The 28,000-nt window shown below is 49.7% G+C and overlaps 1 protein-coding gene across 7 annotated transcripts in view; it reads left to right on the top strand.

Moving 5' to 3' along the window:
* Positions 1 to 28,000, top strand: part of LOC119939610 (UDP-glucuronosyltransferase 2A1-like) — a 123,617-nt gene that overhangs the window by 35,575 nt on the left and 60,042 nt on the right. Inside the window, exons 1-2 of one of the 7 annotated variants that reach the window (XM_038759728.1) lie at positions 18,412 to 18,472; positions 19,870 to 20,663. The exons of 2 other annotated variants lie outside the window; for them this stretch is intronic. In XM_038759728.1, coding sequence (XP_038615656.1) covers positions 19,943 to 20,663 — 721 coding nt within the window. In that variant the 5' untranslated portion in view covers positions 18,412 to 18,472; positions 19,870 to 19,942. Of the gene's footprint in view, positions 1 to 5,233; positions 5,966 to 12,952; positions 13,328 to 18,411; positions 18,473 to 19,869; positions 20,664 to 26,097; positions 26,403 to 28,000 lie in introns of those variants that run through there. 4 more of the 7 variants (XM_038759730.1, XM_038759732.1, XM_038759735.1 and 1 more) reach the window with 4 other exon arrangements.

The following is a 28,000-nucleotide window of genomic DNA, read 5'->3' as shown; positions in this document are numbered from 1 at the left end:
AACTAGGCGATGGCCATTCATTCGTTCAATCGTATTTATCGAGCACTTACTCTGTGCAAAGCACTGTAATAGTAACTGCGGTGTATGTTAAGCTCTTCCTAGGTGCCAGACATTGTACTAAGAGCTGGGGTGGATACAAACAAATCAGGTTAGGCACAGCCCCTGTCCCACCTGGGGCTCACAGTCTCAATCACCATTTGACAGATGAGGCAACTGAGGCGCAGAGAAGTGATGTGATTTGCCCAAGGCCACAGAGCAGACAAGTGGCAGAGCCGGGATTAGAACCCAAGACCTTCCGACCCCCAGGCCCGTGCCCTATCCAGTAGGCCGTGCTGCTGTACTAAGCTCTTGGGAGGGTACAATAGAATAATAAACTGACACAATCCCTGACCACAGTGAGCTTACAGTCGAGAGATCCTACTCCCTGCTGGAATATTGCTAATGTGCTCTTTGTTGTATGTGACAGATACTGTGCTAAGCACTGGGGTAAATAATAATAATAATGCTGGTATTTGTTAAGCACTTACTATGTGCCAAGCACTGTTCTAAGTGCTGGGGTAGATACCAAGTAATCAGGTTGTCCCACATGGGGCTCACAGTCTTCATCCCCATTTTACAGATGGGATAACTGAGGCCCAGAAAAGTTAAGTGGCTTGCCCAACGTCACACAGCAGACAAGTGGCGGAGCCGGGACTAGAACCCACATCCTCTGATTCCCAAGCCCGGGCTCTTTCCTCTAGGCCAACATCAACAATCAATCAATCAATCAATCAATCGTATTTATTGAGCGCTTACTATGTGCAGAGCACTGTACTAAGCGCTTGGGAAGTACAGATTGGCAACACATAGAGACAGTCCCTACCCAACAGTGGGCTCACAGTCTAAAAGGGGGAGACAGAGAACAGAACCAAACATACCAACAAAATAAAATAAATAGGATAGAAATGTACAGGCAAAATAAATAATAAATAAATAAATAAATAAATAAATAAATAGAGTAATAAATATGTACAACCATATACACATATATACAGGTGCTGTGGGGAAGGGAAGGAGGTAAGATGGTGGGATGGAGAGGGGGACGAGGGGGAGAGGAAGGAAGGGGCTCAGTCTGGGAAGGCCTCCTGGAGGAGGTGAGCTCTCAGCAGGGCCTTGAAGGGAGGAAGAGAGCTAGCTTGGCGGATGGGCAGAGGGAGGGCATTCCAGGCCCGGGGGATGATCAACAGATCAGCCCCAGTTCCTGTCCCACATCTGTACTCTCCCAAGTGCTTAGTACAGTGCTCTGCGTGCAGTAAGTGATAAATACGATGGGCTAACAGTCTGAAGGGGAGGGAGAACAGCCCTTTTCCCATTTCCCCATTTTCCAGATGAGGAAACTATGACATAGAGACGTTAAGTGACTAGCCCGAGGTGACACATAACACTCACTCCCCTCATCTCTGCTGTGTGACTCTGGGCAAGTCACTTCACTTCTCTGTGCCTCAGTTACCTCATCTGTATAGTGGGGATTATGACTGTGAGCCCTCCGTGGGAAACCCTGATCAACTTGTAACCTTCCCAGTGCTTAGAACAGTGCTTTGTACATAGTAAGTGTTTAATAAATGCCATAAAAAATACACCATCTCTGACAACACAGTCATTATAGATTTTTTTTTCTGGAAATTTTGGAGTTGGTTCCCTGTCGGCTAAAACAGAACAGGATCAAGAACTGACCCTTGAGGAACCCCTAAAGTTAGAGGTTGGGAGGGGGAGGAGGAGCCCACGAAGGAGACTGAGAATGTACGGCCAGAGAGATAATCAATCAATCGTATTTATTGAGTGCTTACTGTGTGCAGAGCACTGTACTAAGCGCTTGGGACGTACACATTGGCAACATATAGAGACAGTCCCTACGCAACAGTGGGCTCACAGTCTAAACCAAGTGAGGACAGAGTCTGTGAAGCTAAGGTTGGATAATATGTTGAGGAGAAAGGGATGGTCCACAGTGTCAAAGGCAGCTGAGAGGTTGAGGAGGATTAGGATAGAGTAGGAGCCATTGGATTTGGCAAGAAGGAGGTGATTGGTGACCTTTGAGAGGGCAGTTTCAGTGGAGTGCAGGGGACGGAAGCCAGATTGGAGGGGGTCTAGGAGAGAGTTGGGGTTGAGGAATTCGAGGCAGCGAGTGTAGACGACTCATTCTAGGAGTTTGGAAAGGAAGGGTAGGATGGAGATAGGACGATAACTGGAAGGGGCAGTGGGGTCAAGAGAGGGTTTTTTTAGGATGGGGGGTACATGGGCATGCTTGAAGGCAGAGGAGAAGGAACCAGTGGAGAGTGGGTGGTTAAAGATGGACGTTAAGGAGGGGAGGAGGGAAGGGGTGAGAGTTTTTATAAGATGAGAGGGAATGGGGTCCGAAGCACAGGTGGATGGGGTGACACTTCAATCAATCAATCAATAAATCGTATTTATTGAGCGCTTACTGTGTGCAGATCACTGTACTAAGCACCTGGGAAGTACAAGTCGGCAACACATAGAGACAGTCCCTACCCAACAGCGGGCTCACAGTCTAGAAGGGGGAGACAGAAAACAAAACCAAACATACTAACAAAATAAAATAAATAGGATAGATATGTACAAGTAAGATAAATAAATAGAGTAATAAATATGTACGAACATATATACATATATACAGGTCTGAAAGGAGGGAGGAGATCTCATCTGAAGATACTGCTGGGAAGGATGGGAAGGTAGAGGGGAGAGTTGGGGGTGGTGAAGAAGGGTGAGGGGTGACTTTGGGGAGCTCAGACATGATAGTGTTAATTTTCCTAATGAAGTAGGAGGCCAGATTGTTGGGGGTGAGGGATGGAGGAGAGGGAGGAACAGGGGGCCTGAGGAGGGAGTTTAATGTCCGGAACAGCTGACGGGGATGATGGGCATGGGTGTCAATAAGGGAAGAAAAATAGTTTTGCCTGGCAGAGGAGAGGGCAGAGTTAAGGCAGGAAAGGATAGATTAAAAGTGAACAAGTTTGGCTCGGTGTTTAGACTTTTGCCAGCAGCGTTCAGCAGCTCGAGCATAACAGCGAAAGAGGCAGACAGTGGCAGTGATCCAAGGCTGTGGGTTAGTGGTGTCAGAGCGGCGAATGGATAGGGGAGCGAGCGAGTTGAGTTGAGTAGAGAGGGTGGAGTTGAGAGCAGTAATCTGGTCATCAACAGTGGGTAGAGAGGATAGGGAGGTGAGGTGGCGTGTGATGCACTGAGAGAAGGATGGGGTCGAGAGAGCGGAGGTCTCTGTGGGGGAATAATATAGATTTACAGTGGGGAGGAGTGTGAGAAAGGAGGCAGGTGAGAAGGTTGTGGTCAGAGAGAGGGATTTCAGAGTTGGTGAGAGTGGAGATAGTGCAGTGGTAAGAGAAGATGAGGTCGAGGGTGTGACCAAGATGGTGAGTGGGCGAGGTGGGGTGGAGCAGGAGGTTGGCAGCGTCAAGGGAGAGATCGAAGGCGGGTGGCAGTGGAGTCACCGGGTACATCCATGTAGATGTTGAAGTCTCCGAGGATCAGAGTGGGCATGGAAAAGGAGAGAAGGAAGGTGAGAAAGGGTGCGAAATCGTTAAAGAAGTTGGAGGTGGGGCTAGGGGGTGTGGTAGATGACAGCTACAGGAATCTGGAGGGGGTGGTAGAGGAGAATTATGTGGGCTTCAAAGGAGGGGAAGGAAAGGGAAGGGGGAGGAGGGATAGTGCGAAAGCAAAATGGATGTGTGAGAAGGAAGCCGACACCTCCTACTTTCCCGGTGAGTCTTGGGGAGTGGGAGAAGAAGAGGCCTCTACTAGAGAGAGCAGGAGGAGAGACTGTGTCATCCAGAGTAAGCCAAGTCTCCGTGAGGGCGAGGAGGAGAGAGCAGGAAAGAAACAGGTCAAGGATGAAAGGGAGCTTACCTAAAATGGAGCAGGGGTTCCATAGGCCACATTTGGCAGCAGCTGTGGAAGGAGGGGAGGGAGGTGGAAGGGTGCGAAGGATGGGATGGATTGGATGGGAATGAGTTGTCGGGGGCCTGGGTGGGGACAGGAGGATGAGGGGTGGTGATGAGAAAGGAGACTGAGATGGGACAGGGGTGGGGAGGAGGGGAGGGAAGGGATGGGAAGGGAGGGGTTTGGTGGGGAACTGCACAGAGGGAGGGGGATGAGGGTTGGCGCTGGTACAGAGGGACTCTAGGGAAGCAGCATTGCTCAGTGGAAAGAGTGTGGGCTTGGGAGTCAGAGGTCATTTGTTCGAATCCCAGCTCCACCACTTGTCAGCTGTGTGACCTTGGGCAAGCCACTTCACTTCTCTGTGCCTGAGTTACCTCATGTGTAAAATGGGGATTAAGACTGCGGGCCCCAACTATGACAATCTGATCACCTTGTATCCTCCCAGTACTTAGAACAGTGCCTTGCACATAGTAAGTGCTTATCAAATGCTACCATTATCATTATTATTAGGGAAGGGGTGGGAAGGAGGGGTGTGGGGGAGTACAGGGAGGGAGAGAGCTGGGTGTAAGAGGGGAAGGGGAAGATGAGGACAGGGAAGGGCAGATGGGAGCAGGGAAATTGACAAGTCATGATTAGGTCAGCAAGGTAAATGTCAGCACAGAGAGCAGTTAACAATTAACATGCAATAGCAACCACAAAATAAGTCGGTGATGCCTAGAGCAGAAGGGTGAATTATCCATGGGTCATTCTAATCAAAACGCTAATGGCCAAGAGAATCCAGGGCCTCTTGGCTGAATTGTCTCTGAGGCAGTGGAGGAGAGAGTCCTGTGGATGGCAGTTCTGGAGAAGGGTGAAACTGTTAATGCGAGGCTCGGTGGAAAGAGCCTGGGCTTGGGAGTCAGAGGTCATGGGTTCTAATCCTGGATCCGCCACTTGTCAGCTGGGTAACTTTGGGCACGTAATGTCACTTCTCTGAGCCTCAAGGCCACCAGCCCATCATTTCCAGGGACATAGCCTCCCCCACCCCCTGTCACCCTTCTGGAGGTCATGACCCGGAGCGACCCCAAAGTCCAAGCTCACGGCACGAACAGAAACCAAAGGTTACTGAGGTATGCGGCTCAGGAGGCTAAAATCCCAATCCTTGCTCTCAGTGGACCAGATTCACCTTCTTTCATCATGCGATGACAAAGGGGGAATTAAACTTTAACTCACCTATTGACTTTAGGCTCTTCATAAAGCCCACTGAGCGTCAGTCCGCATGTGGAGAGCAGTCACGGGGGAGGGGAAGGGGGTACCGCGATGACTCCAAAGTGGCTTTGGGTGCTCGTGCTTCTCCAGCTGAGTTGCTCTGACTCGGGGTCCTGTGGGAAGGTGCTCGTGTGGCCCATGGACCTGAGTCACTGGCTCAACACAAAGACCATCCTTGAAGAGCTGGCCCAGAGGGGCCACGAGGTGACCGTTCTCGTGCCTTCTGTCTCGGTTCGCATCGATCCCAGCCAGCCGTCGACACTGAACTACGAGGTCTTCCCTGTGCCCTCTTCTCAGGAGGACTTCGAGGACTTGCTTGAGGAGATAATCTATCTGTGGACTTATGAATTACCTTCTCTCTCTCTCTGGGAACAAATTGTGAAACTGAATGAGATATTTGGTAAATTATTATTTTTGAGTAAGCAAATATGTCAGAGTGCCGCCTCGAACAAGACGCTCATTAAGAAACTTCAAACATCGGGGTTTGACATTCTGGTGGCAGATGCCATCTTCTCTGGCGGGGATCTCATAGCGGAGTTGCTTGGGATCCCTTTCGTCTACACGATCCGGTTCTCGGCCGGTTATCATTTGGAAAGGCACTGTGGGAAAATGCCAAGCCCTCTTTCTTATGTGCCCTTGCCCTTGGGGGCCTTGATGGACAGGATGGACTTCATGGACAGGGTGAAGAATATGGGACTGGCCATTCTCTTCGACTACATTATCCCTCAGTTTGATAGCAGAGTTTGGAATGGACTTTACACTGAGGTGTTGGGTAAGCCTCCTCTCTTGTCTACTGATTTTTCTCATGGAGAGGGAAGGGAGAAAAGGAAGGGGAGAAAGAGGAGAGGAGGAAAGGATGGGGGAGATGGATGAGAGTGGAGAAAAATCATAATAATAATCGCGGTATTTTTTCATTCAGAGAAGGGGAGGCAGAGGGGAGAAGGGAAGCATGGGGAAAATGGAGATGAGAGAAGGAAGAACAGAAGGAGGAGGAAGAGGAAGAGGAGGAGAAGGACGAGGAGGAGGAGAGGGGATTAGGGAAGGAGGAAGAGTAGAGGGAAATATAGGGAGATGAAGAAGAGAGGAGGAGGGAGAAAAACAATAATGACAATAATTGTACTCTCCTCGCAAGTAAGTCCCGTCACAGAAGGGGAGGAAGAGGAGGAGGAGGAGATTGAAACAGAGGAAGAGGAGGAGAAGGAGGAGGAGAAGAAGGGTGTAGAGGAGGATACATCTTTGATGAATGTCCTCCTTTTTCTTCGCTCCCCTCCTGCTCCCACAAGTCTCTCGCCCCTTGCCCTCTCTCCCATTTCCTTCACTCCTCTTTTGTCTTCTTTCTTCTCCACCTCCACTCTGAAAACCACAACTAGCCTGCAAGATCCCACAACCAAGCCCATCTCCTTCCTCAAATTAAAAGATGGTCTGTCCTCCAGGTTCCAGAGAATAAGGCCTTGTAAACACCTGAAATACTATCAACAGTGAATTTATGATTCACTTGGTATGGTCTCTCCTACTTGGGCCAAGATCCTATTTCATTCATTCATTCAATCGTATTTATTGAGCACTTACTGTTTGCAGAGCATTGTACTAAGCACTTGGGAAGTGCAAGTTGGCAACATACAGAGATGGTCCCTACCCAACAACGGGCTCACAGTCTAGAAGGGGGAGACATACAACAAAACAATACATGTGGAGAGGTGTCAAGTTGTCAGAATAAATAGAATTAAAGCTAAATGCCCATCATTAACAAAATAAATAGAATAGTAAATATGTACAAGTAAAATAAATACAGTAATAAATCTGTACAAACATATATACAGGTGCTGTGGGGAGGGGACAGAAGCAGAGCGGGGGGATGGGGAGGAGGAGAGGAAAAAGGGGGCTCAGTGTGGGAAGGCCTCCTGGAGGAGGTGAGCTCTCCGTAGGGCTTTGAAGGGAGGAAGAGAGCTAGTTTGGCAGATGTAAGGAAGGAGGGCATTCGGGCCAGGGGAAGGACAGGGGCCTGGGGTTGACGGCGGGACAGGCAAGAGGGAGGTACAGTGAGGAGGCGAGTGGTGGCAGAGGAGCGGAGGGTGCAGGGTGGGCTGGAGAAGGAGAGAAGGGAGGTGAGGTAGGAGGGGGCGAGGGGATAGAGAGACTTGAAGCCGAGAGTGAGGAGATTTTGCTTGATGCTTAGGTTGACAGTCATTTCTCTCACTGGCGAAGAGTGAGAAGAGTGAGTGGCAGTGAGGTGGGATGATGATGTTTACTAACCCCCATGATGATGGTATTTACTAAGCGCTTAGTATGTGGCAAGTACTGTTCTAAGTAAGTGCTTAACAAATACCACGACATAAGGAAATGCATCCTTGGGGTGCAGAAGCACAGGTTTTTTGTGGAAGTCAGAGGAAATTTGAACATCCTGTCAAATACTCTCCTCCCCATCTGCCCCTTGCTCCAGTGTGATCACGTTCCCTCCCCCGTAGACAAGGGCATCAGGCCGGAGACACAGCCCTGCCACGATCAGTAGTTTTTATCGAGCGCTTACTCTGCACACATCATTGTTATGTAACACGATCAGAGGCCAAGGCCTTTCCAGTACGAACTGTATTAGTACTGGAATGAGGGAAAGATCAGCTGAAAAACAAGCCACGCACTATAAAACTAGGCGATGGCTATTCATTCGTTCAATCGTATTTATCGAGCACTTACTCTGTGCGAAGCACTGTAATAGTAACTGCGGTGTATGTTAAGCTCTTCCTAGGTGCCAGACATTGTACTAAGAGCTGGGGTGGATACAAACAAATCAGGTTAGGCACAGCCCCTGTCCCACCTGGGTCTCACACTCTCAATCACCATTTGACAGATGAGGCAACTGAGGCACAGAGAAGTGACGTGATTTGCCCAAAGCCACAGAGCAGACAAGTGGCGGAGCCAGGATTAGAACTCAAGACCTTCCGACCCCCAGGCCCGTGGTCTATCCCGTAGGCCGTGCTGCTGTACTAGGCTCTTGGGAGGGTACAATAGAATAATAAACAGACACAATCCCTGCCCACAGTGAGCTTACAGTCGAGAGATCCTACTCCCTGCTGGAATATTGCTAATGTGCTCTTTGTTGTATGTGCCAGATACTGTGCTAAGCGCTGGGGTAAATAATAATAATAATGCTGGTATTTGTTAAGCACTTACTATGTGCCAAGCACTGTTCTAAGCACTGGGGTAGATACCAAGTAATCAGGTTGTCCCACGTGGGGCTCACAGTCTTCATCCCCATTTTACAGATGGGATAACTGAGGCCCAGAAAAGTTAAGTGGCTTACCCAAGGTCACACAGCAGACAAGTGGTGGAGCCGAAACTAGAACCCACATCCTCTGATTCCCAAGCCCGGGCTCTTTTCACTAAGCCAACATCAAGAGATCAGCCCCAGTTCCTGTCCCACATCTGTACTCTCCCAAGTGCTTAGTAAAGTGCTCTGCGTGCAGTAAGTGATAAATACGATGGGCTCATAGTCTAAAGGGGAGGGAGAACAGCCCTTTTCCCATTTCCCCATTTTCCAGATGAGGAAACTGTGACACAGAGACGTTAAGTGACTAGCCCGAGGTGACATATAACCCTCACTCCCCTCATCTCTGCTGTGTGACTCTGGGCAAGTCACTTCACTTCTCTGTACCTCAGTTACCTCATCTGTAGAGTGGGGATTATGACTGTGAGCCCTCCGTGGGACAACCTGATCAACTTATAACCTTCCCAGCGCTTAGAACAGTGCTTTGCACATAGTAAGTGGTTAATAAATGCCATAAAAAATACACGATCTCTGAAAACACAGTCATTTTAGATTTTTTTTTTCTGGAAATTTTGGAGTTGGTTCCCTGTCATCTAAAACAGAACAGGATCAAGAACTGACCCTTGAGGAACCCCTACAGTTAGGGGTTGGGAGGGGGAGGAGGAGCCCACGAAGGAGACTGAGAATGTACGGCCAGAGAGATAATCAATCAATCGTATTTATTGAGTGCTTACTGTGTGCAGAGCACTGTACTAAGCACTTGGGATGTACACATAGGCAACATATAGAGACAGTCCCTACGCAACAGTGGGCTCACAGTCTAAACCAAGTGAGGACAGAGTCTGTGAAGCTAAGGTTGGATATTATGTTGAGGAGAAAGGGATGGTCCACAGTGTCAAAGGCAGCTGAGAGGTCGAGGAGGATTAGGATAGAGTAGGAGCCATTGGATTTGGCAAGAAGGAGGTGATTGGTGACCTTTGAGAGGGCAGTTTCAGTGGAGTGTAGGGGACGGAAGCCAGATTGGAGGGGGTCTAGGAGAGAGTTGGGGTTGAGGAATTTGAGGCAGCGAGTGTAGATGACTCATTCTAGGAGTTTGGAAAGGGAGGGTAGGATGGAGATAGGACGATAACTGGAAGGGTCAGTGGGGTCAAGAGAGGGCTTTTTTAGGATGGGGGGTACATGGGCATGCTTGAAGGCAGAGGAGAAGGAACCAGTAGAGAGTGGGCGGTTAAAGATGGACGTTAAGGAGGGGAGGAGGGAAGGGGTGAGAGTTTTTATAAGATGAGAGGGAATGGGGTCCGAAGCACAGGTGGATGGGGTGACACTTCAATCAATCAATCAATAAATCGTATTTATTGAGCGCTTACTGTGTGCAGATCACTGTACTAAGCGCCTGGGAAGTACAAGTCGGCAACACATAGAGACGGTCCCTACCCAACAGCGGGCTCACAGTCTAGAAGGGGGAGACAGAGAACAAAACCAAACATACTAACAAAATGAAATAAATAGGATAGATATGTACAAGTAAGATAAATAAATAGAGTAATAAATATGTACAAACATATATACATATATACAGGTCTGAGAGGAGGGAGGAGATCTCATCTGAAGATACTGCTGGGAAGGATGGGAAGGTAGAGGGGAGAGTTGAGGGGGTGAAGAAGGGTGAGGGGTGACTTTGGGGAGCTCAGACATGATAGTGTTAATTTTCCTAATGAAGTAGGAGGCCAGATTGTTGGGGGTGAGGGATGGAGGAGAGGGAGGAGCAGGGGGCCTGAGGAGGGAGTTAAATGTCCGGAACAGCTGACGGGGATGACGGGCATGGGTGTCAATAAGGGAAGAAAAATAGTTTTGCCTGGCAGAGGAGAGGGCAGAGTTAAGGCAGGAAAGGATAAATTAAAAGTGAACAAGGTTGGCTCGGTGTTTAGACTTTTGCCAGCAGCGTTCAGCAATTCGAGCATAACAGCGAAAGAGGCAGACAGTGGCAGTGATCCAAGGCTGTGGGTTAGTGGTGTCAGAGCAGCGAATGGAAAGGGGAGAGAGCTAGTTGAGTTGAGTAGAGAGGGTGGAGTTGAGAGCAGTAATCTGGTCATCAACAGTGGGTAGAGAGGATAGGGAGGTGAGGTGGGGTGTGATGCACTGAGAGAAGGATGGGGTCGAGAGAGTGGAGGTCTCTGTGGGGGAATAATATAGATTTACAGTGGGGAGGAGTGTGAGAAAGGAGGCAGGTGAGAAGGTTGTGGTCAGAGATAGGGATTTCAGAGTTGGTGAGAGTGGAGATAGAGCAGTGGTAAGAGAAGATGAGGTCGAGGGTGTGACCAAGATGGTGAGTGGGCGAGGTGGGGTGGAGCAGGAAGTTGGCAGCGTCAAGGGAGAGATAGAAGGCGGGTGGCAGTGGAGTCACCGGGGACATCCATGTAGATGTTGAAGTCTCCGAGGATCAGAGTGGGCATGGAAAAGGAGAGAAGGAAGGTGAGAAAGGGTTCAAAATCGTTAAAGAAGTTGGAGGTGGGGCTAGGGGGTGTGGTAGATGACAGCTACAGGAATCTGGAGAGGGTGGTAGAGGAGAATTATGTGGGCTTCAAAGGAGGGGAAGGAAAGGGAAAGGGGAGGAGGGATAGTGCGAAAGCGAAATGGATGTGTGAGAAGGAAGCCGACACCTCCTCCTTTCCCGGTGAGTCTTGGGGAGTGGGAGAAGAAGAGGCCTCTACTAGAGAGAGCAGGAGGAGAGACTGTGTCATCCAGAGTAAGCCAAGTCTCCGTGAGGGCGAGGAGGAGAGAGCAGGAAAGAAACAGGTCAAGGATGAAAGGGAGCTTACCTAAAATGGAGTAGGGGTTCCATAGGCCACATTTGGCAGCAGCTGTGGAAGGAGGGGAGGGAGGTGGAAGGGTGCGAAGGGTGGGATGGTTTGGACGGGAATGAGTTGTCGGGGGCCTGAGTGGGGACAGGAGGATGAGGGGTGGTGATGAGAAAGGAGACTGAGATGGGATAGGGGTGGGGAGGAGGGGAGGGAAGGGGTGGGAAGGGAGGGGTTTGGTGGGGAACTGCACAGAGGGAGGGGGATGAGGGTTGGCGCTGGTACAGAGGGACTCTAGGGAAGCAGCATAGCTCAGTGGAAAGAGTGTGGGCTTGGGAGTCAGAGGTCATTTGTTCGAATCCCAGCTCCACCACTTGTCAGCTGTGTGACCTTGGGCAAGCCACTTCACTTCTCTGTGCCTGAGTTACCTCATGTGTAAAATGGGGATTAAGACTCCGAGCCCCAACTACGACAATCTGATCACCTTGTATCCTCCCAGTACTTAGAACAGTGCCTTGCACATAGTAAGTGCTTAACAAATACTACCATTATCATTATTATTAGGGAAGGGGTGGGAAGGAGGGGTGCGGGGGAGTACAGGGAGGGAGAGAGCTGGGTGTAAGAGGGGAAGGGGAAGATGAGGACAGGGAAGGGCAGATGGGAGCAGGGAAATTGACAAGTCATGATTAGGTCAGCAAGGTAAATGTCAGCACAGAGAGCGGTGAACTATTAACATGCAATAGCAACCACAAAATAAGCCGGTGATGCCTAGAGCAGAAGGGTGAATTATCCATGGGTCATTCTAATCAAAACGCTAATGGCCAAGAGAATCCAGGGCCTCTTGGCTGAATTGTCTCTGAGGCAGTGGAGGAGAGAGTCCTGTGGATGGCAGTTCTGGAGAAGGATGAAACTGTTAATGCGAGGCTCGGTGGAAAGAGCCTGGGCTTGGGAGTCAGAGGTCATGGGTTCTAATCCTGGATCTGCTACTTGTCAGCTGGGTAACTTTGGGCAAGTCATGTCACTTCTCTGAGCCTCAAGGCCACCAGCCCATCATTTCCAGGGACATAGCCTCCCCCACCCCCTGGCACCCTTCTGGAGGTCATGACCCGGAGCGACCCCAAAGTCCAAGCTCACGGCACGAACAGAAACCAAAGGTTACTGAGGTATACGGCTCAGGAGGCTAAAATCCCAATCCTTGCTCTCAGTGGACCAGATGCACCTTCTTTCATCATGCGATGACAAAGGGGGAATTAAACTTTAACTCACCTATTGACTTTAGTCTCTTCATAAAGCCCACTGAGCGTCAGTCCGCATGTGGAGAGCGGTCACGGGGGAAGGGAAGGGGGTACCGCGATGACTCCAAAGTGGCTTTGGGTGCTCGTGCTGCTCCAGCTGAGTTGCTCTGACTCGGGGTCCTGTGGGAAGGTGCTCGTGTGGCCCATGGACCAGAGTCACTGGTTCAACACAAAGACTATCCTTGAAGGGCTGGCCCAGAAGGGCCACGAGGTGACCGTTCTCGTGCATTCTGTCTCGGTTCGCATCGATCCCAGCCAGCCATCGACACTGAACTACGAGGTCTTCCCTGTGCCCTCTTCTCAGGGGGACTTCGAGGACTTGCTTGAGGAGATAATCTATCTGTGGACTTATGAATTACCTTCTCTCTCTCCCTGGGAACAAATTGTGAAACTGAATGAGATATTTGGTAAATTATTCTTTTTGAGTAAGCAAATATGTCAGAGTGCCGCCTCAAACAAGACACTCATTAAGAAACTTCAAACATCGGGGTTTGACATTCTGGTGGCAGATGCCATCTTCTCTGGCGGGGATCTCATAGCAGAGTTGCTTGGGATCCCTTTCGTCTACACGATCCGGTTCTCGGCCGGTTATCATTTGGAAAGGCACTGTGGGAAAATGCCAAGCCCTCTTTCTTATGTGCCCTTGCCCTTGGGGGCCTTGATGGACAGGATGGACTTCATGGACAGGGTGAAGAATATGGGACTGGCCATTCTCTTCGACTACATTATCCCTCAGTTTGATAGCAGAGTTTGGAATGGACTTTTCACTGAGGTGTTGGGTAAGCCTCCTCTCTTGTCTACTGATTTTTCTCATGGAGAGGGGAGGGAGAAAAGGAAGGGGAGAAAGAGGAGAGGAGGGATGGGGGAGATGGATGAGAGTGGAAAAAAATCATAATAATAATCGTGGTATTTTTGTATTCAGAGAAGGGGAAGCAGAGGGTAGAAGGGAGGCATGGGGAAAATGGAGATGAGAGAAGGAAGAACAGAAGGAGGAGGAAGAGGAAGAGGAGGAGAAGGACGAGGAGGAGGAGAGGGGATTAGGGAAGGAGGAAGAGTAGAGGGAAATATAGGGAGATGAAGAAGAGAGGAGGAGGGAGAAAAACAATAATGATAATAATGGTACTCTCCTCGTAAGTAAGTCCCGTCACAGAAGGGGAGGAAGAGGAGGAGGAGGAGATTGAAACAGAGGAAGAGGAGGAGAAGAAGGGTGTAGAGGAGGATGCATCTTTGATGAATGTTCTCCTTTTTCTTCGCTCCCCTCCTGCTCCCACAAGTCTTTCGCCCCTTGCCCTCTCTCCCTTTTCCTTCACCCCTCGTTTGTCTTCTTTCTTCTCCACCTCCACTCTGAAAACCACAACTAGCCTGCAAGATCCCACAACCAAGCCCATCTCCTTCCTCAAATTAAAAGATGGTCTTCCCTCTGGGGTCCAGAGAATAAGGCCTTATAAACACCTGAAATACTATCAACAGTGAATTTCTGATTCACTTGACATTGTCCCTCCTACTTGGGCCAAGATTCTATTTCATTCATTCATTCAATCGTATTTATTGAGCACTTACTTTTTGCAGAGCACTGTACTAAGCACTTGGGAAGTGCAAGTTGGCAACATATAGAGACGGTCCCTACCCAACAGTGGACTCACAGTCTAGAAGACGGAGACATACAACAAAATAATACATGTGGACAGGTGTCAAGTCGTCAGAATAAATAGAATTCAGGCTAAATGCCCATCATTAACAAAATAAATAGAATAGTAAATATGTACAAGTAAAATAAATAGAGTAAAAATCTTTACAAACATGTATACAGGTGCTGTGGGGAGGGGTCAGAGGTAGGGTGGGGGATCGGGAGGAGGAGAGGAAAAAGGGGGCTCAGTGTGGGAAGGCCTCCTGGAGGAGGTGAGCTCTCAGTAGGGCTTTGAAGGGGGGAAGAGAGCTAGTTTGGCAGATGTAAGGAGGGAGGGCATTCGGGCCAGGGGAAAGTACAGGGGCCGGGGATTGACGGCGGGACAGGCGAGAGGGAGGTACAGTGAGGAGGCGAGTGGCGGCAGAGGAGCGGAGGGTGCAGGGTGGGCTGTAGAAGGAGAGAAGGGAGGTGAGGTAGGAGGGGGTGAGGAGATGGAGAGACGTGAAGCCGAGAGTGAGGAGATTTTGCTTGATGCTTAGGTTGACAGTCATTTCTCTCACTGGCGAAGAGTGAGAAGAGTGAGTGGCAGTGAGGTGGGATGATGATGTTTACTAACCCCCATGATGATGGTATTTACTAAGCGCTTAGTATGTGGCAAGCACTGTTCTAAGTAAGCGCTTAACAAATACCACGACATAATGAAATGCATCCTTGGGATGCAGAAGCACAGGTTTTTTGTGGAAGTCAGAGGAAATTTGAACATCCTGTCAAATACTCTCCTCCCCATCTGCCCCTTGCTCCAGTGTGATCACGTTCCCTTCCCCGTAGACAAGGGCATCAGGCCGGAGACACAGCCCTGCCACGATCAGTAGTTTTTATCGAGCGCTTACTCTGCACACATCATTGTTTTGTATCACGATCAGAGGCCAAGGCCTTTCCAATACGAACTGTATTAGTACTGGAATGAGGGAAAGATCAGCTGAAAAACAAGCCACCCACTATAAAACTAGACGATGGCCGTTCATTCGTTCAATCGTATTTATCGAGCACTTACTCTGTGCAAAGCACTGTAATAGTAACTGCGGTGTATGTTAAGCTCTTCCTAGGTGCCAGACATTGTACTAAGAGCTGGGGTGGATACAAACAAATCAGGTTAGGCACAGCCCCTGTCCCACCTGGGGCTCACACTCTCAATCACCATTTGACAGATGAGGCAACTGAGGCACAGAGAAGTGACGTGATTTGCCCAAAGCCACAGAGCAGACAAGTGGCGGAGCCAGGATTAGAACTCAAGACCTTCCGACCCCCAGGCCCGTGGTCTATCCCGTAGGCCGTGCTGCTGTACTAGGCTCTTGGGAGGGTACAATAGAATAATAAACAGACACAATCCCTGCCCACAGTGATCTTACAGTCGAGAGATCCTACTCCCTGCTGGAATATTGCTAATGTGCTCTTTGTTGTATGTGCCAGATACTGTGCTAAGCGCTGGGGTAAATAATAATAATAATGCTGGCATTTGTTAAGCACTTACTATGTGCCAAGCACTGTTCTAAGCGCTGGGGTAAATACCAAGTAATCAGGTTGTCCCACATGGGGCTCACAGTCTTCATCCCCATTTTACAGATGGGATAACTGAGGCCCAGAAATGTTAAGTGGCTTACCCAAGGTCACACAGCAGACAAGTGGCGGAGCCGAAACTAGAACCCACATCCTCTGATTCCCAAGCCCGGGCTCTTTTCACTAAGCCAACATCAACAGATCAGCCCCAGTTCCTGTCCCACATCTGTACTCTCCCAAGTGCTTAGTACAGTGCTCTGCGCGCAGTAAGTGATAAATACGATGGGCTCACAGTCTAAAGGGGAGGGAGAACAGCCCTTTTCCCATTTCCCCATTTTCCAGATGTGGAAACTATGACACAGAGACGTTAAGTGACTAGCCCGAGGTGACACATAACACTCACTCCCCTCATCTCTGCTGTGTGACTCTGGGCAAGTCACTTCACTTCTCTGTACCTCAGTTACCTCATCTGTAGAGTGGGGATTATGACTGTGAGCCCTCCGTGGGACAACCTGATCAACTTATAACCTTCCCAGCGCTTAGAACAGTGCTTTGCACATAGTAAGTGGTTAATAAATGCCATAAAAAATACACGATCTCTGAAAACACAGTCATTTTAGATTTTTTTTTTCTGGAAATTTTGGAGTTGGTTCCCTGTCATCTAAAACAGAACAGGATCAAGAACTGACCCTTGAGGAACCCCTACAGTTAGGGGTTGGGAGGGGGAGGAGGAGCCCACGAAGGAGACTGAGAATGTACGGCCAGAGAGATAATCAATCAATCATATTTATTGAGTGCTTACTGTGTGCAGAGCACTGTACTAAGCGCTTGGGACGTACAAGTTGGCAACATATGGAGACAGTCCCTACCCAACTGTGGGCTCACAGTCTAAACTAAGTGAGGACAGAGTCTGTGAAGCCAAGGTTGGATAATATGTTGAGGAGAAAGGGATGGTCCACAGTGTCAAAGGCAGCTGAGAGGTTGAGGATGATTAGGATAGAGTAGGAGCCATTGGATTTGGCAAGAAGGAGGTGATTGGTGACCTTTGAGAGGGCAGTTTCAGTGGAGTGTAGGGGACGGAAGCCAGACTGGAGGGGGTCTAGGAGAGAGATGGAGTTGAGGAATTCGAGGCAGCGAGTATAGACGAATTGTTCTAGGAGTTTGGAAAGGAAAGGTAAGAGGGAGATAGGACGTTAACTTGAAAGGGCAGTGGGGTCAAGAGAGGGCTTTTTTAGGATGGGGGGGACATGGGCATGCTTGAAGGCAGAGGAAAAGGAACCAGTGGAGAGTGAGCGGTTAAAGATGGACGTTAAGGAGGGGAGGAGGGAAGGGGTGAGAGTTTTTATAAGATGAGAGGGAATGGGGTCCAAAGCACAGGTGGATGGGGTGACACTTCAATCAATCAATCAATCAATCATATTTACTGAGCGCTTACTGTGTGCAGATCACTGTACTAAGCGCTTGGGAAGTGCAAGTCGGCAACATATAGAGACAGTCCCTATCCAACAGCGGGCTCACAGCCTAGAAGGGGGAGACAGAGAACAAAACCACACATACTAACAAAATAAAATAAATAGAATAGATATGTACAAGATAAATAAATAAATAGAGTAATAAATATGTACAAACATATATACATATATACAGGTCTGAGAGGAGGGAGGAGATCTCCTCTGAACATACTGCTGGAGAGGATGGGAAGGTAGAGGGGAGAGTTGAGGGGGTGAAGAAGGGTGAGGGGTGACTTTGGGGAGCTCAGACCTGATAGTGTTCATTTTCCTAATGAAGTAGGAGGCCAGATCGTTGGGGGTGAGGGATGGAGGAGAGGGAGGAACAGGGAGCCTGAGGAGGGAGTTAAATGTCCGGAACAGCTGACGGGGATGACGGGCATGGGTGTCAATAAGGGAAGAAAAATAGTTTTGCCTGGCAGAGGAGAGGGCAGAGTTAAGGCAGGAAAGGATAAATTAAAAGTGAACAAGGTTGGCTCGGTGTTTTGACTTTTGCCAGCAGCGTTCAGCAGCTCGAGCATAAGAGCGAAGGAGGCGGACAGTGGCAGTGATCCAGGGCTGTGGGCTAGTGGTGTCAGAGCGGCGAATGGAAAGGGGAGCGAGCGAGTTGAGTTGAGTAGAGAGGGTGGAGTTGAGAGCAGTAATCTGGTCATCAACAGTGGGTAGAGAGGATAGGGAGGCAAGGTGGGGTGTGATGCACTGAGAGAAGGATGGGGTCGAGAGAGCGGAGGTCTCTGTGGGGGAATAATATAGATTTAAAGTGGGGAGGACTGTAAGAAAGGAGGCAGGTGAGAAGGTTGTGGTCAGAGAGAGGGATTTCAGAGTTGGTGAGAGTGGAGATAGTGCAGCAGCAAGAGAAGATGAGGTCGAGGGTGTGACCAAGATGGTGAGTGGGCGAGGTGGGGTGGAGCAAGAGGTTGGCAGCGTCAAGGAGAGATAGAAGGCGGGCGGCAGAGGAGTCACCGGGGACATCCATGTGGATGTTGAAGTCTCCGAGGATCAGAGTGGGCATGGAAAAGGAGAGAAGGAAGGTGAGAAAGGGGTTAAAATTGTTAAAGAAGTTGGAGGTGGGGCTGGGGGTGTGGTAGATGACGGCTACAAGAACCTGGAGGGGGTGGTAGAGGCGAATTATGTGAGCTTCAAAGGAGGGGAAGGAAAAGGAAGGGGGAGGAGGGATAGTGCCAAAGCGAAATGGTTGTGCTAGAAGGAAGCCGACATCTCTTCCTTTCCCGGTGAGTCTGGGGGAGTGGGAGAAAAAAGGCCTCTGCTGGAGAGAGCAGGAGGAGAAACTGTGTCATCCAGAGTAAGCCAAGTCTCCGTGAGGGCGAGGAGGAGTAGAGAGCAGGAAAGAAACAGGTTAAAGATGAAAGGGAGCTTACCTAAAATGGTGCGGGGGTTCCATAGGCCACATTTGGCAGCAGCTGTGGAGGGAGGGGAGGGAGGGGGAAGGTTGCGAGGGGTGGGATGGTTTGGATGGGAATGAGTTGTCGGGGGCCTGGGTGGGGACAGGAGGATGAGGGGTGGTGATGAGAAAGGAGACTGAGATGGGACAGGGGTGGGGAGGAGGGGAGGGAAGGGATTGGAAGGGAGGGGTTTGGTGGGGAACTGCACAGAGGGAGGGGGATGAGGGTTGGCGCTGGTACAGAGGGACTCTAGGGAAGCAGTGTGGCTCAGTGGAAAGAGCGTGGGCTTGGGAGTCAGAGGTCATGGGTTTGGATCCTGGCTCCGCCACTTCTCAGCTGTGTGACCTTGGGCAAGCCACTTCACTTCTCTGTGCCTCAGTTACCTCATGTGTAAAATGGGGATTAAGACTGCGAGCCCCAACTACGACAACCTGATCACCTTGTATCCCCCCAGTACTTAGAACAGTGCCTTGCACATAGTAAGTGCTTAACAAATACCACCATTATCGTTATTATTAGGGAGGGGGTGGAGAGGAGGGGTGTGGGGGAGTAAAGGGAGGGAGAAAGCTGGGTGAGAGAGGAGAAGGGGAAGATGAGGACAGGGAAGGGCAGTGGGAGCACGGAAATTGACAAGTCACGATTAGGTCAGTAAGGTTAATGTCAGCACAGAGAGCAGTTAGTAATTAATATGCAATAACCATAAAATTAGCCGGTGCTGCCTAGAGCAGAAGGGTGAATTATCCGTGGGTCATTCTAATCAAAACACTAATGGCCAGGAGAATCCAGGGGCTCTTGGCTAAATTGTCTCTGAGGCGGTGGAGGAGAGAGTCCTGTGGATGGCAGTTCTGGAGAAGGGTAAAACTGCTAATGCGAGGCTCGGTGGAAAGAGCCCGGGCTTGGGAGTCAGAGGTCATGGGTTCTAATCCTGGATCTGCTACTTGTCAGCTGGGTAACTTTGGGCAAGTCATGTCACTTCTCTGAGCCTCAAGGCCACCAGCCCATCATTTCCAGGGACATAGCCTCCCCCACCCCCCAGCACCCTTCTGGAGGTCATGACTCGGAGCCAAAGCCCAAGCTCACAGCATGAACAGAAACCAAAGGTTACTGAGGTATTTGGTTCAGGAGGCTAAAATCTCAATCCTTGTTCTCAGTGGACCAGATGTACCTTCTTTCATCATGTGATGACAAAGTGGGAATTAAACTTTAACTCACCTATTGCCTTTCAGCTCTTCATAAAGCCCACGGAGCATCAGTCCGCATGTGGAGAGCAGTCACGGGGGCGGGGAAGGGGGTACCGCGATGACTCCAAAGTGGCTTTGGGTGCTCGTGCTGCTCCAGCTGAGTTGCTCCGACTCGGGGTCCTGTGGGAAAGTGCTCGTGTGGCCCATGGACCAGAGTCACTGGTTCAACACAAAGACGCTCCTTGAAGGGCTGGCCCAGAAGGGCCACGAGGTGACCGTTCTCGTGCCTTCTGTCTCGGTTCGCATCGATCCCAGCCAGCTGTCGACACTGAACTACGAGGTCTTCCCTGTGCCCTCTTCTCAGGACGACTTCGAGGACTTGTTTCAGCAGATAGTGTATCTGTGGAGTTATGAATTACCTTCTCTCTCTCTCTGGGAACAAATTGTGAAACTGAATGAGATATTTGATAAATTTATCTTTTTGAGTAAGCAAATATGTCAGAGTGCCGCCTCGAACAAGACGCTCATTAAGAAACTTCAAACATCGGGGTTTGACATTCTGGTGGCAGATGCCGTCTTCTTTGGCGGGGATCTCATAGCAGAGTTGCTTGGGATCCCTTTCGTCTACACGATCCGGTGCTCGGCCGGTTATCATTTGGAAAGGCACTGTGGGAAAATGCCAAGCCCTCTTTCTTATGTGCCCATGCCCTTGGGGGCCTTGACGGACAGGATGGACTTCATGGACAGGGTGAAGAATGTGGGACTGGCCATTCTCTTCGACTACGTTATCCCTCTGTTTGATAGCAGATTTTGGAATGGACTTTACACTGAGGTGTTGGGTAAGCCTCCTCTCTTGTCTACTGATTTTTCTCATGGAGAGGGTAGAAGGAGAGAGTAAAGGAAGGGGAGAAAGAGGAAAGGAGGAAAGGATGGGGGAGATGGATAGGAGTCGAGAAAAATAATAATAATCGCGGTATTTTTTCATTCAGAGAAGGGGATGCAGAGGGGAGAAGGGAGGCATGGGGAAAATGGAGACGAGAGAAGGAAGAACAGAAGGAGGAGGAAGAGGAAGAGGAGGAGAAGGACGAGGAGGAGGAGAGGGGATTAGGGAAGGAGGAAGAGTAGATGGAAATATAGGGAGATGAAGAAGAGAGGAGGAGGGAGAAAAACAATAATGATAATAATGGTACTCTCCTTGTAAGTAAGTCCCGTCACAGTCGGGGAGGAAGAGGAGGAGGAAGAGATTGAAACAGAGGAAGAGGAGAAGGAGGAGGAGAAGAAGGGTGTAGAGGAGGATGCATCTTTGATGAATGTCCTCCTTTTTCTTCGCTCCCCTCCTGCTCCCACAAGTCTCTCGCCCCTTGCCCTCTCTCCTTTTTCCTTCACCCATCGTTTGTCTTCTTTCTTCTCCACCTCTACTCTGAAAAGCACAACTAGCCTGCAAGATCCCACAACCAAGCCCATCTCCTTCCTCAAATTAAAAGATTGTCTCTCCTCCGGGGTCCAGAGAATAAAGCCTTGTAAACACCTGAAATACTATCAACAGTGAATTTCTGATTCACTTGACATGGTCTCTCCTACTTGGGCCAAGATCCTATTTCATTAATTCATTCAATCGTATTTATTGAGCACTTACTGTTTGCAGAGCATTGTACTAAGCACTTGGGAAGTGCAAGTTGGCAACATATAGAGACGGTCCCTACCCAACAATGGGCTCACAGTCTAGAAGGGGGAGACATACAACAAAACAATACATGTGGACAGGTGTCAAGTCGTCAGAATAAATAGAATTAAAGCTAAATGCCCATCATTAACAAACTAAATAGAATAGTAAATATGTACAAGTAAAATAAATAGAGTAATAAATCTGTACATACATATATACAGGTGCTGTGAGGAGGGGTCAGAGGTAGGGTGGGGGGATGGGGAGGAGGAGAGGAAAAAGGGGGCTCAGTGTGGGAAGGCCTCCTGGAGGAGGTGAGCTCTCAGTAGGGCTTTGAAGGGAGGAAGAGAGCTAGTTTGGCAGATGTAAGGAGGGAGGGCATTCGGGCCAAGGGAAAGACAGGGGCCGGGGGTTGACGGCAGGACAGGCGAGAGGGAGGTACAGTGAGGAGGCGAGTGGCGGCAGAGGAGCGGAGGGTGCAGGGTGGGCTGTAGAAGGAGAGAAGGGAGGTGAGGTAGGAGGGGGTGAGGAGATGGAGAGACGTGAAGCCGAGAGTGAGGAGATTTTGCTTGATGCTTAGGTTGACAGTCATTTCTCTCACTGGTGAAGAGTGAGAAGTGTGAGTCGCAGTGAGGTGGGATGATGATGTTTACTAACCCCCATGATGATGGTATTTACTAGGTGCTTAGTATGTGGCAAGCACTGTTCTAAGTAATCGCTTAACAAATACCACGACATAATGAAATGCATCCTTGGGATGCACAAGCGCCGGTTTTTTGTGGAAGTCAGAGGAACTTTGAACATCCTGTCCAATACTCTCCTCCCCGTCTACCCCTGGCTCCAGTGTGATCACGTTCCCTCCCCCGTCCCCATAGACAAGGGCATCAGGCCGGAGACACAGCCCTCCCACGATCAGTAGTTTTTATCGAGCACTTACTCCACACACAGCATTGTTTTGTAACACGATCTGAGGCCGAGGCCTTTCCAGTACGAACTGTATTAGTACTGGAGTGAGGGAAAGATCAGCTGAAAAACAAGCCACCCACTATAAAACTAGGCGATGGCCATTCATTCATTCAATCGTATTTATCGAGCACTTACTCTGTGCAAAGCACTGTAATAATAACTGTGGTGTATGTTAAGCTCTTCCTAGGTGCCAGACATTGCACTAAGAGCTGGGGTGGGTACAAGCAGATCAGGTTGGCCCAGTCCCTGTCCCACCTGGGGCTCACAGACTCAATCCCCATTTTACAGATGAGGCAACTGAGGCACAGAGATAGAGAAGCAGCATGGCTCAGTGGAAAGAGCACGGGCTTTGGAGTCAGAGGTCATGGGTTCAAATCCTGGCTCCGCCACTTGTCAGCTGTAGGACTTTGGGCAAGTCACTTCACTTCTCTGGGCCTCAGTTACCTCATCTGTAAAATGGGGATTAAGACTGTGAGCCCCCCGTGGGACAACCTGATCACCGCGCAACCTCCCCAGTGCTTAGAACAGTGCTTTCCACATAGTAAGCACTTTAAATGCCATTATTATTATTATTGAGTGACATGATTTGCCCAAGGCCACAAAGCAGACAAGTGGCAGAGCCGGGATTAGAACCCACGACCTTCCGACTTCCGTGCCCGTGCTCTATCCATTAGGCCGTTCTGCTGTACTAAGCTCTTGGGAGGGTGTAATAGAATAATAAACAGATACAATCCCTGCCCACAATGAGCTCACAGTCGAGAGATCCTACTCCCTGCTGGAATATTGCTAACGTGCTCTTTGTGGTATGTGCCAAACACTGTGCTAAACCCTGGGGTAAATAATACTAATAATGCCGGTATTTGTTAAGTGCTTACTTTGTGCCAAGCACTGTTCTAAGCGCTGGGGTAGATACAAAGTAATCGGGTTGTCCCACGTGGGGCTCACAGTCTTCATCCCCATTTTACGGATGGGATAACTGAGGCCCAGAAAAGTTAAGTGGCTTGCCCAAGGTCACACAGCAGACACGTGCCGGAGTCGGGATTAGAACCCGCATCCTCTGATTCCCAAGCCCGGGCTCTTTCCACTAAACCAACATCAACAGATTAGGCCCAGTTCCTGTCCCACATCTGTACTGTCCCAAGTGTACAATCTTTCTGCTGTAAGCAATCTATGCAACTGTGGGGAGGAAGGGAGGGAAGGGAAGGGATTGGAAGGGAGGGAAGGGAAGGGATTGGAAGGGAGGGGTTTGGCGGGGAACTGTGCAGGGAAAGGGGGATGAGGGTTGGCGTTGGTACAGAGGGACTCTAGGGAGGGGAAGGGGAGGAGGGGTGCGGGAGAGTAAAAGGAGGGAGAGAGCTGGGTGAGAGAGGGGAAGGGGAAGATTAGGAAAGGGAAGGGCAGATGGGAGCAGGGAATGGACAAGTCATGATTAGGTCAGCAAGGTAAATGTCAGCACAGAGAGCAGTTAACAACTAACATGCAATAGTAACCATAAAATAAGCCGGTGATGCCCAGAGCAGAAGGGTGAATTGTCCATGGGTCATTCTAATTAAAATGGCTAATGGCTAGGAGAGTCCAGGGGCTCTTGGCTGAATTGTCTCTGAGGCGGTGGAGGAAGGAGGCCTGTGGATGGCAGTTCTGGAGAAGGGTGAAACTGTTAATGCGAGGCTCGGTGGAAAGAGCCCGGGTTTGGGAGTCAGAGGTCATGGGTTCTAATCCCGGCTCCGCCACTTGGCAGTTGGGTGACTTTGGGTAGGTCACTTCACTTCTCTGAGCCTCAGTTACTTCATCTGTAAAATAGGGATTGAGACTGTGAGACCATGTGGGACAACCTGATTACCTTGTATGTACCCCAGTGCTTAGAACACTGCTTGGCGCATAGTAAGCGCTTAACGAAAGACCATTATAATTATATTATTATCATTATCATTATTGTTAATGGAGGACATGGGAGAGGAAACACCTGGGGAGAGGAATAAGCAACCAAATGACATGGGTGGGCTGAGGAGGTGTGAATGCAGGTAGTTGCTAAAAGTAGCACAGTGAGAACAAGGGCACTGTTACAGGGGTGAGGAGGAGGGGAGGGAAGGGACTGGAAGGGAGGGGTTTGGTGGGGAACTGCACAGAGGGAGGGGGATGAGGGTTGGCTATGGTACAGAGGGACTCTAGGGAAGCATCGTGGCTCAGTGGAAAGAGCGCTGCTTAGGAGTCAGAGGTCATGGGTTCGAATCCCAGCTCCGCCACTTGTCAGCTGTGTGACCTTGAGCAAGCCACTTCACTTCTCTGTGCCTCAGTTACCTCATTTGTAAAATGGGGATTAAGACTGTGAGCCCCAACTAAGACAACCTGATCACCTTGTATCCCCCCAGTGCTTCGAACAGTGCTTTGCACATAGTAAGTGCTTAACAAATAAAACCATTATTATTATTCTTAGGGAGGGGGCGGGGAGGAGGGGTGCGGGGGAGTACAGGGAGGGAGAGAGCTGGGTGAGAGAGGGGAAGGGGCAGATGAGGACAGGGAAGGGCAGATGGGAGCATGGAAATGGACAAGTCATGATTAGGTCAGTATGGTAAATGTCAGCACAGAGAGCAGTTAACAATTAACATGCAATAGTAACCATAAAATAAGCCGGTGATGCCCAGAGCAGAAGGGTGAATTGTCCATGGGTCATTCTAATCCAAATGGCTAGTGGCCAGGAGAATCCAGGGGCTCTTGGCTGAATTGTCTCTGAGGCAGTGGAGGAGGGAGGCCTGTGGGTGGCAGTTCTGGAGAAGAATGAAACTGTCAATGCGTGGTTCAGTGGAAAGAGCCTGGGTTTGGGAGTCAGAGATCATGGGTTCTAATCCTGGCTCCGCCACTTGTCAGCTGGGGGACTTTGGGCAAGTTACTTCACCTCTGTGAGCCTCAAGGCCACCAACCCATCATTTCCAGGGCCATAGCCTCCCCCCACCACCCCCTGGCCCCCTTCTGGAGTTCATGACCCGGAGCAACCCAAAGCCCAAGCTCACTGCACGAATAGAAATCAAAGGTCACTGAGGTTTGTGGCCCAGGTGGCTAATATCCCAATCCTTGCTCTCAGTGGACTGGATGTACCTTCATTCATCATGTGATGACAAAGTGGGAATTAAACTTTAACTCACCCTTTTGACTTTTGGCTCTTCATAAAACCCACTGAGCATCATTCAGCACGCGGAGAGCGGTCACGGGGACGAGGAAGGGGGTACCGCGATGACTCCAAAGTGGCTTTGGGTGCTCGTGCTGCTCCAGCTGAGTTGCTCTGACTCGGGGTCCTGTGGGAAAGTGCTCGTGTGGCCCATGGACCTGAGTCACTGGCTCAACACAAAGACCCTCCTTGAAGAGCTGGCCCAGAGGTGCCACGAGGTGACCGTTCTCGTGCCTTCTGTCTCGGTTCGCATCGATCCCAGCCAGCCGTAGACACTGAACTATGAGGTCTTCCCTGTGCCCTCTTCTCAGGAGGACTTAGAGGACTTGTTTCAGCAGATAGTGTATCTGTGGAGTTATGAATTACCTTCTCTCTCTCTCTGGGAATACATTGTGAAACTGAAAGATTTATTCGATAGATTTTCCTTTTCGAGTAAGCAAATATGTCAGAGTGCCATCTCGAACAAGGCGCTCATGAAGAAACTTCAAACATCTGGGTTTGACGTTCTGGTGGCAGATGCCGTCTTCCTTGGCGGGGACCTCATAGCGGAGTTGCTTGGGATCCCTTTCGTCTACACGATCCGGTTCTCGGACGGTTATCACTCGGAAAGGCACTGTGGGAAAATGCCATGCCCTCTTTCTTATGTGCCCTTGCCCTTGGGGGCCTTGACAGACAGGATGGACTTCCTGGACAGGGTGAAGAATTTGGGACTGGCCATTCTCTTCGACTACATTGTCCCTCCGTCTGATAGCAGTGTTTGGAATGGACTTTACACTGAGGTATTGGGTAAGCCTCCTCTCTTGTTGACTGATTTTTCCTGAGGAGAGGGGAGAAGGAGGGAGTAAAGGAAGGGGAGAAAGAGGAGAGAAGGAAAGGATGGGGAAGATGGATAGGAGTGGAGAAAAATCATAGTAATAATCGTGGTGTTTTTTCATTCAGAGAAGGGGAGGCAGGGGGGAGAAGGGAGGCATGGGGAAAAAGGAGAAGAGAGAAGGGAAAAGAGAAGGGGGAGGAAGAGGAGGAAGAGGAGGAGAAGGACGAGGCAGAGGAGAGGGGATTAGGGAAGGAGGAAGAGTAGAGGGAAATATAGTGGGATGAAGAAGAGACGAGGAGGGAGAAAAACAATACTCACTTACCATCACAGAAGGGAGGGAAGGGAGGAAGAGGAAGAGGAGGAGATTGAAACAGAGGAAGAGGAGTAGAAGGAGGAGGAGAAGAAGAGTGTAGAGGAGGATGCATCTTTGGTGAATGTCCTCCTTTTTCTTCGCTCCCCTCCCGTCCCCACAAGTCTCTCGCCCCTTGCCCTCCTTCCCTCTTCCTTCACCCCTCCTTTCTCTCCTTTCTTCTCCACCTCCACCCTCAACACCACAAGTAGCCTGCCAGATCCCACTCCCAAGCCCACCTCCTTCCTCAAAATAAAAGGTGGTCTCCCCTCTGGGGTCCAGAGAATAAGGCCTTGTAAATGCCTGAAATACTGTCAACGGTGAATTTCTGATTCACTTGACAGGGTCTCTCCTACTTGGGCTGAGATCCGATTTCTCTCACTGGCAAAGAGTGAATAACTCTCCAGGCATTCAGACCACTGAGAAAATATGGTGGAAAGTAGATCAGTGGAACTCATTAAAGAAGCAGCGTGGCTGAGAAGCAGCTCGGCTCAGTGGAAAGAGCACGGGCTCTGGAGTCAGAGGTCATGGGTTCAAATCCTGGCTCCGCCAGTTGTCAGCTGTGTGACTTTGGGCAAGTCACTTCACTTCTCTGGGCCTCAGTACCTCATCTGTAAAATGGGGATTAAGACTGTGAGCCCCCCGTGGGACAATCAGAGCACCTTGTAACCACCCCAGCACTTAGAACAGTGCTTTGCACATAATAAGTGCTTAATAAATGCCATCATTATTATTATTATTAATACATGTCATTATTATTATAATCACACTCCCCACCTTCAAAGCCTTATTGAAGGCCCACCTCCTCCCAGAGGCCTTCCCCAACAAGGCCCTCATTTCCTCTTCTCCCACTCCCTTCTGCATCACCCTTGCCCTCGGATTTGCCCCCTTTATTCACCCCACCCTCAGCCGCACAGCACCGATGTCCATATCCGTAATTTATTTATTCATAATAATGTCCGCCTCCCCCTCTAGACTGTCAGCTCCTTGTGGGCAGTGAATGTGTCTACCAACTCTTTTGCATCCTACCCTCCCAAGTGCTTAGTACAGTGCTCTGTACACAATCCACACTCAGTGCAGCATGGCATAGTGGATCAAACACAGGCCTGGAATTCAGAAGGTCATGGGTTCTAATCCCATCATCACCCCTTGTCCACTGGGTGACCTTGGGCAAATAATAATAATAATAATAATGATGGCATTTATTAAGTGCTTACTATG

Source organism: Tachyglossus aculeatus, chromosome 17 (genome assembly GCF_015852505.1).
Source record: "Tachyglossus aculeatus isolate mTacAcu1 chromosome 17, mTacAcu1.pri, whole genome shotgun sequence".
In the NCBI taxonomy this organism is placed as follows: domain Eukaryota; kingdom Metazoa; phylum Chordata; class Mammalia; order Monotremata; family Tachyglossidae; genus Tachyglossus; species Tachyglossus aculeatus.
The sequence above is the reverse complement of the archived record's forward strand: the minus strand, read 5'-3'. Positions and strand labels throughout refer to the sequence as shown.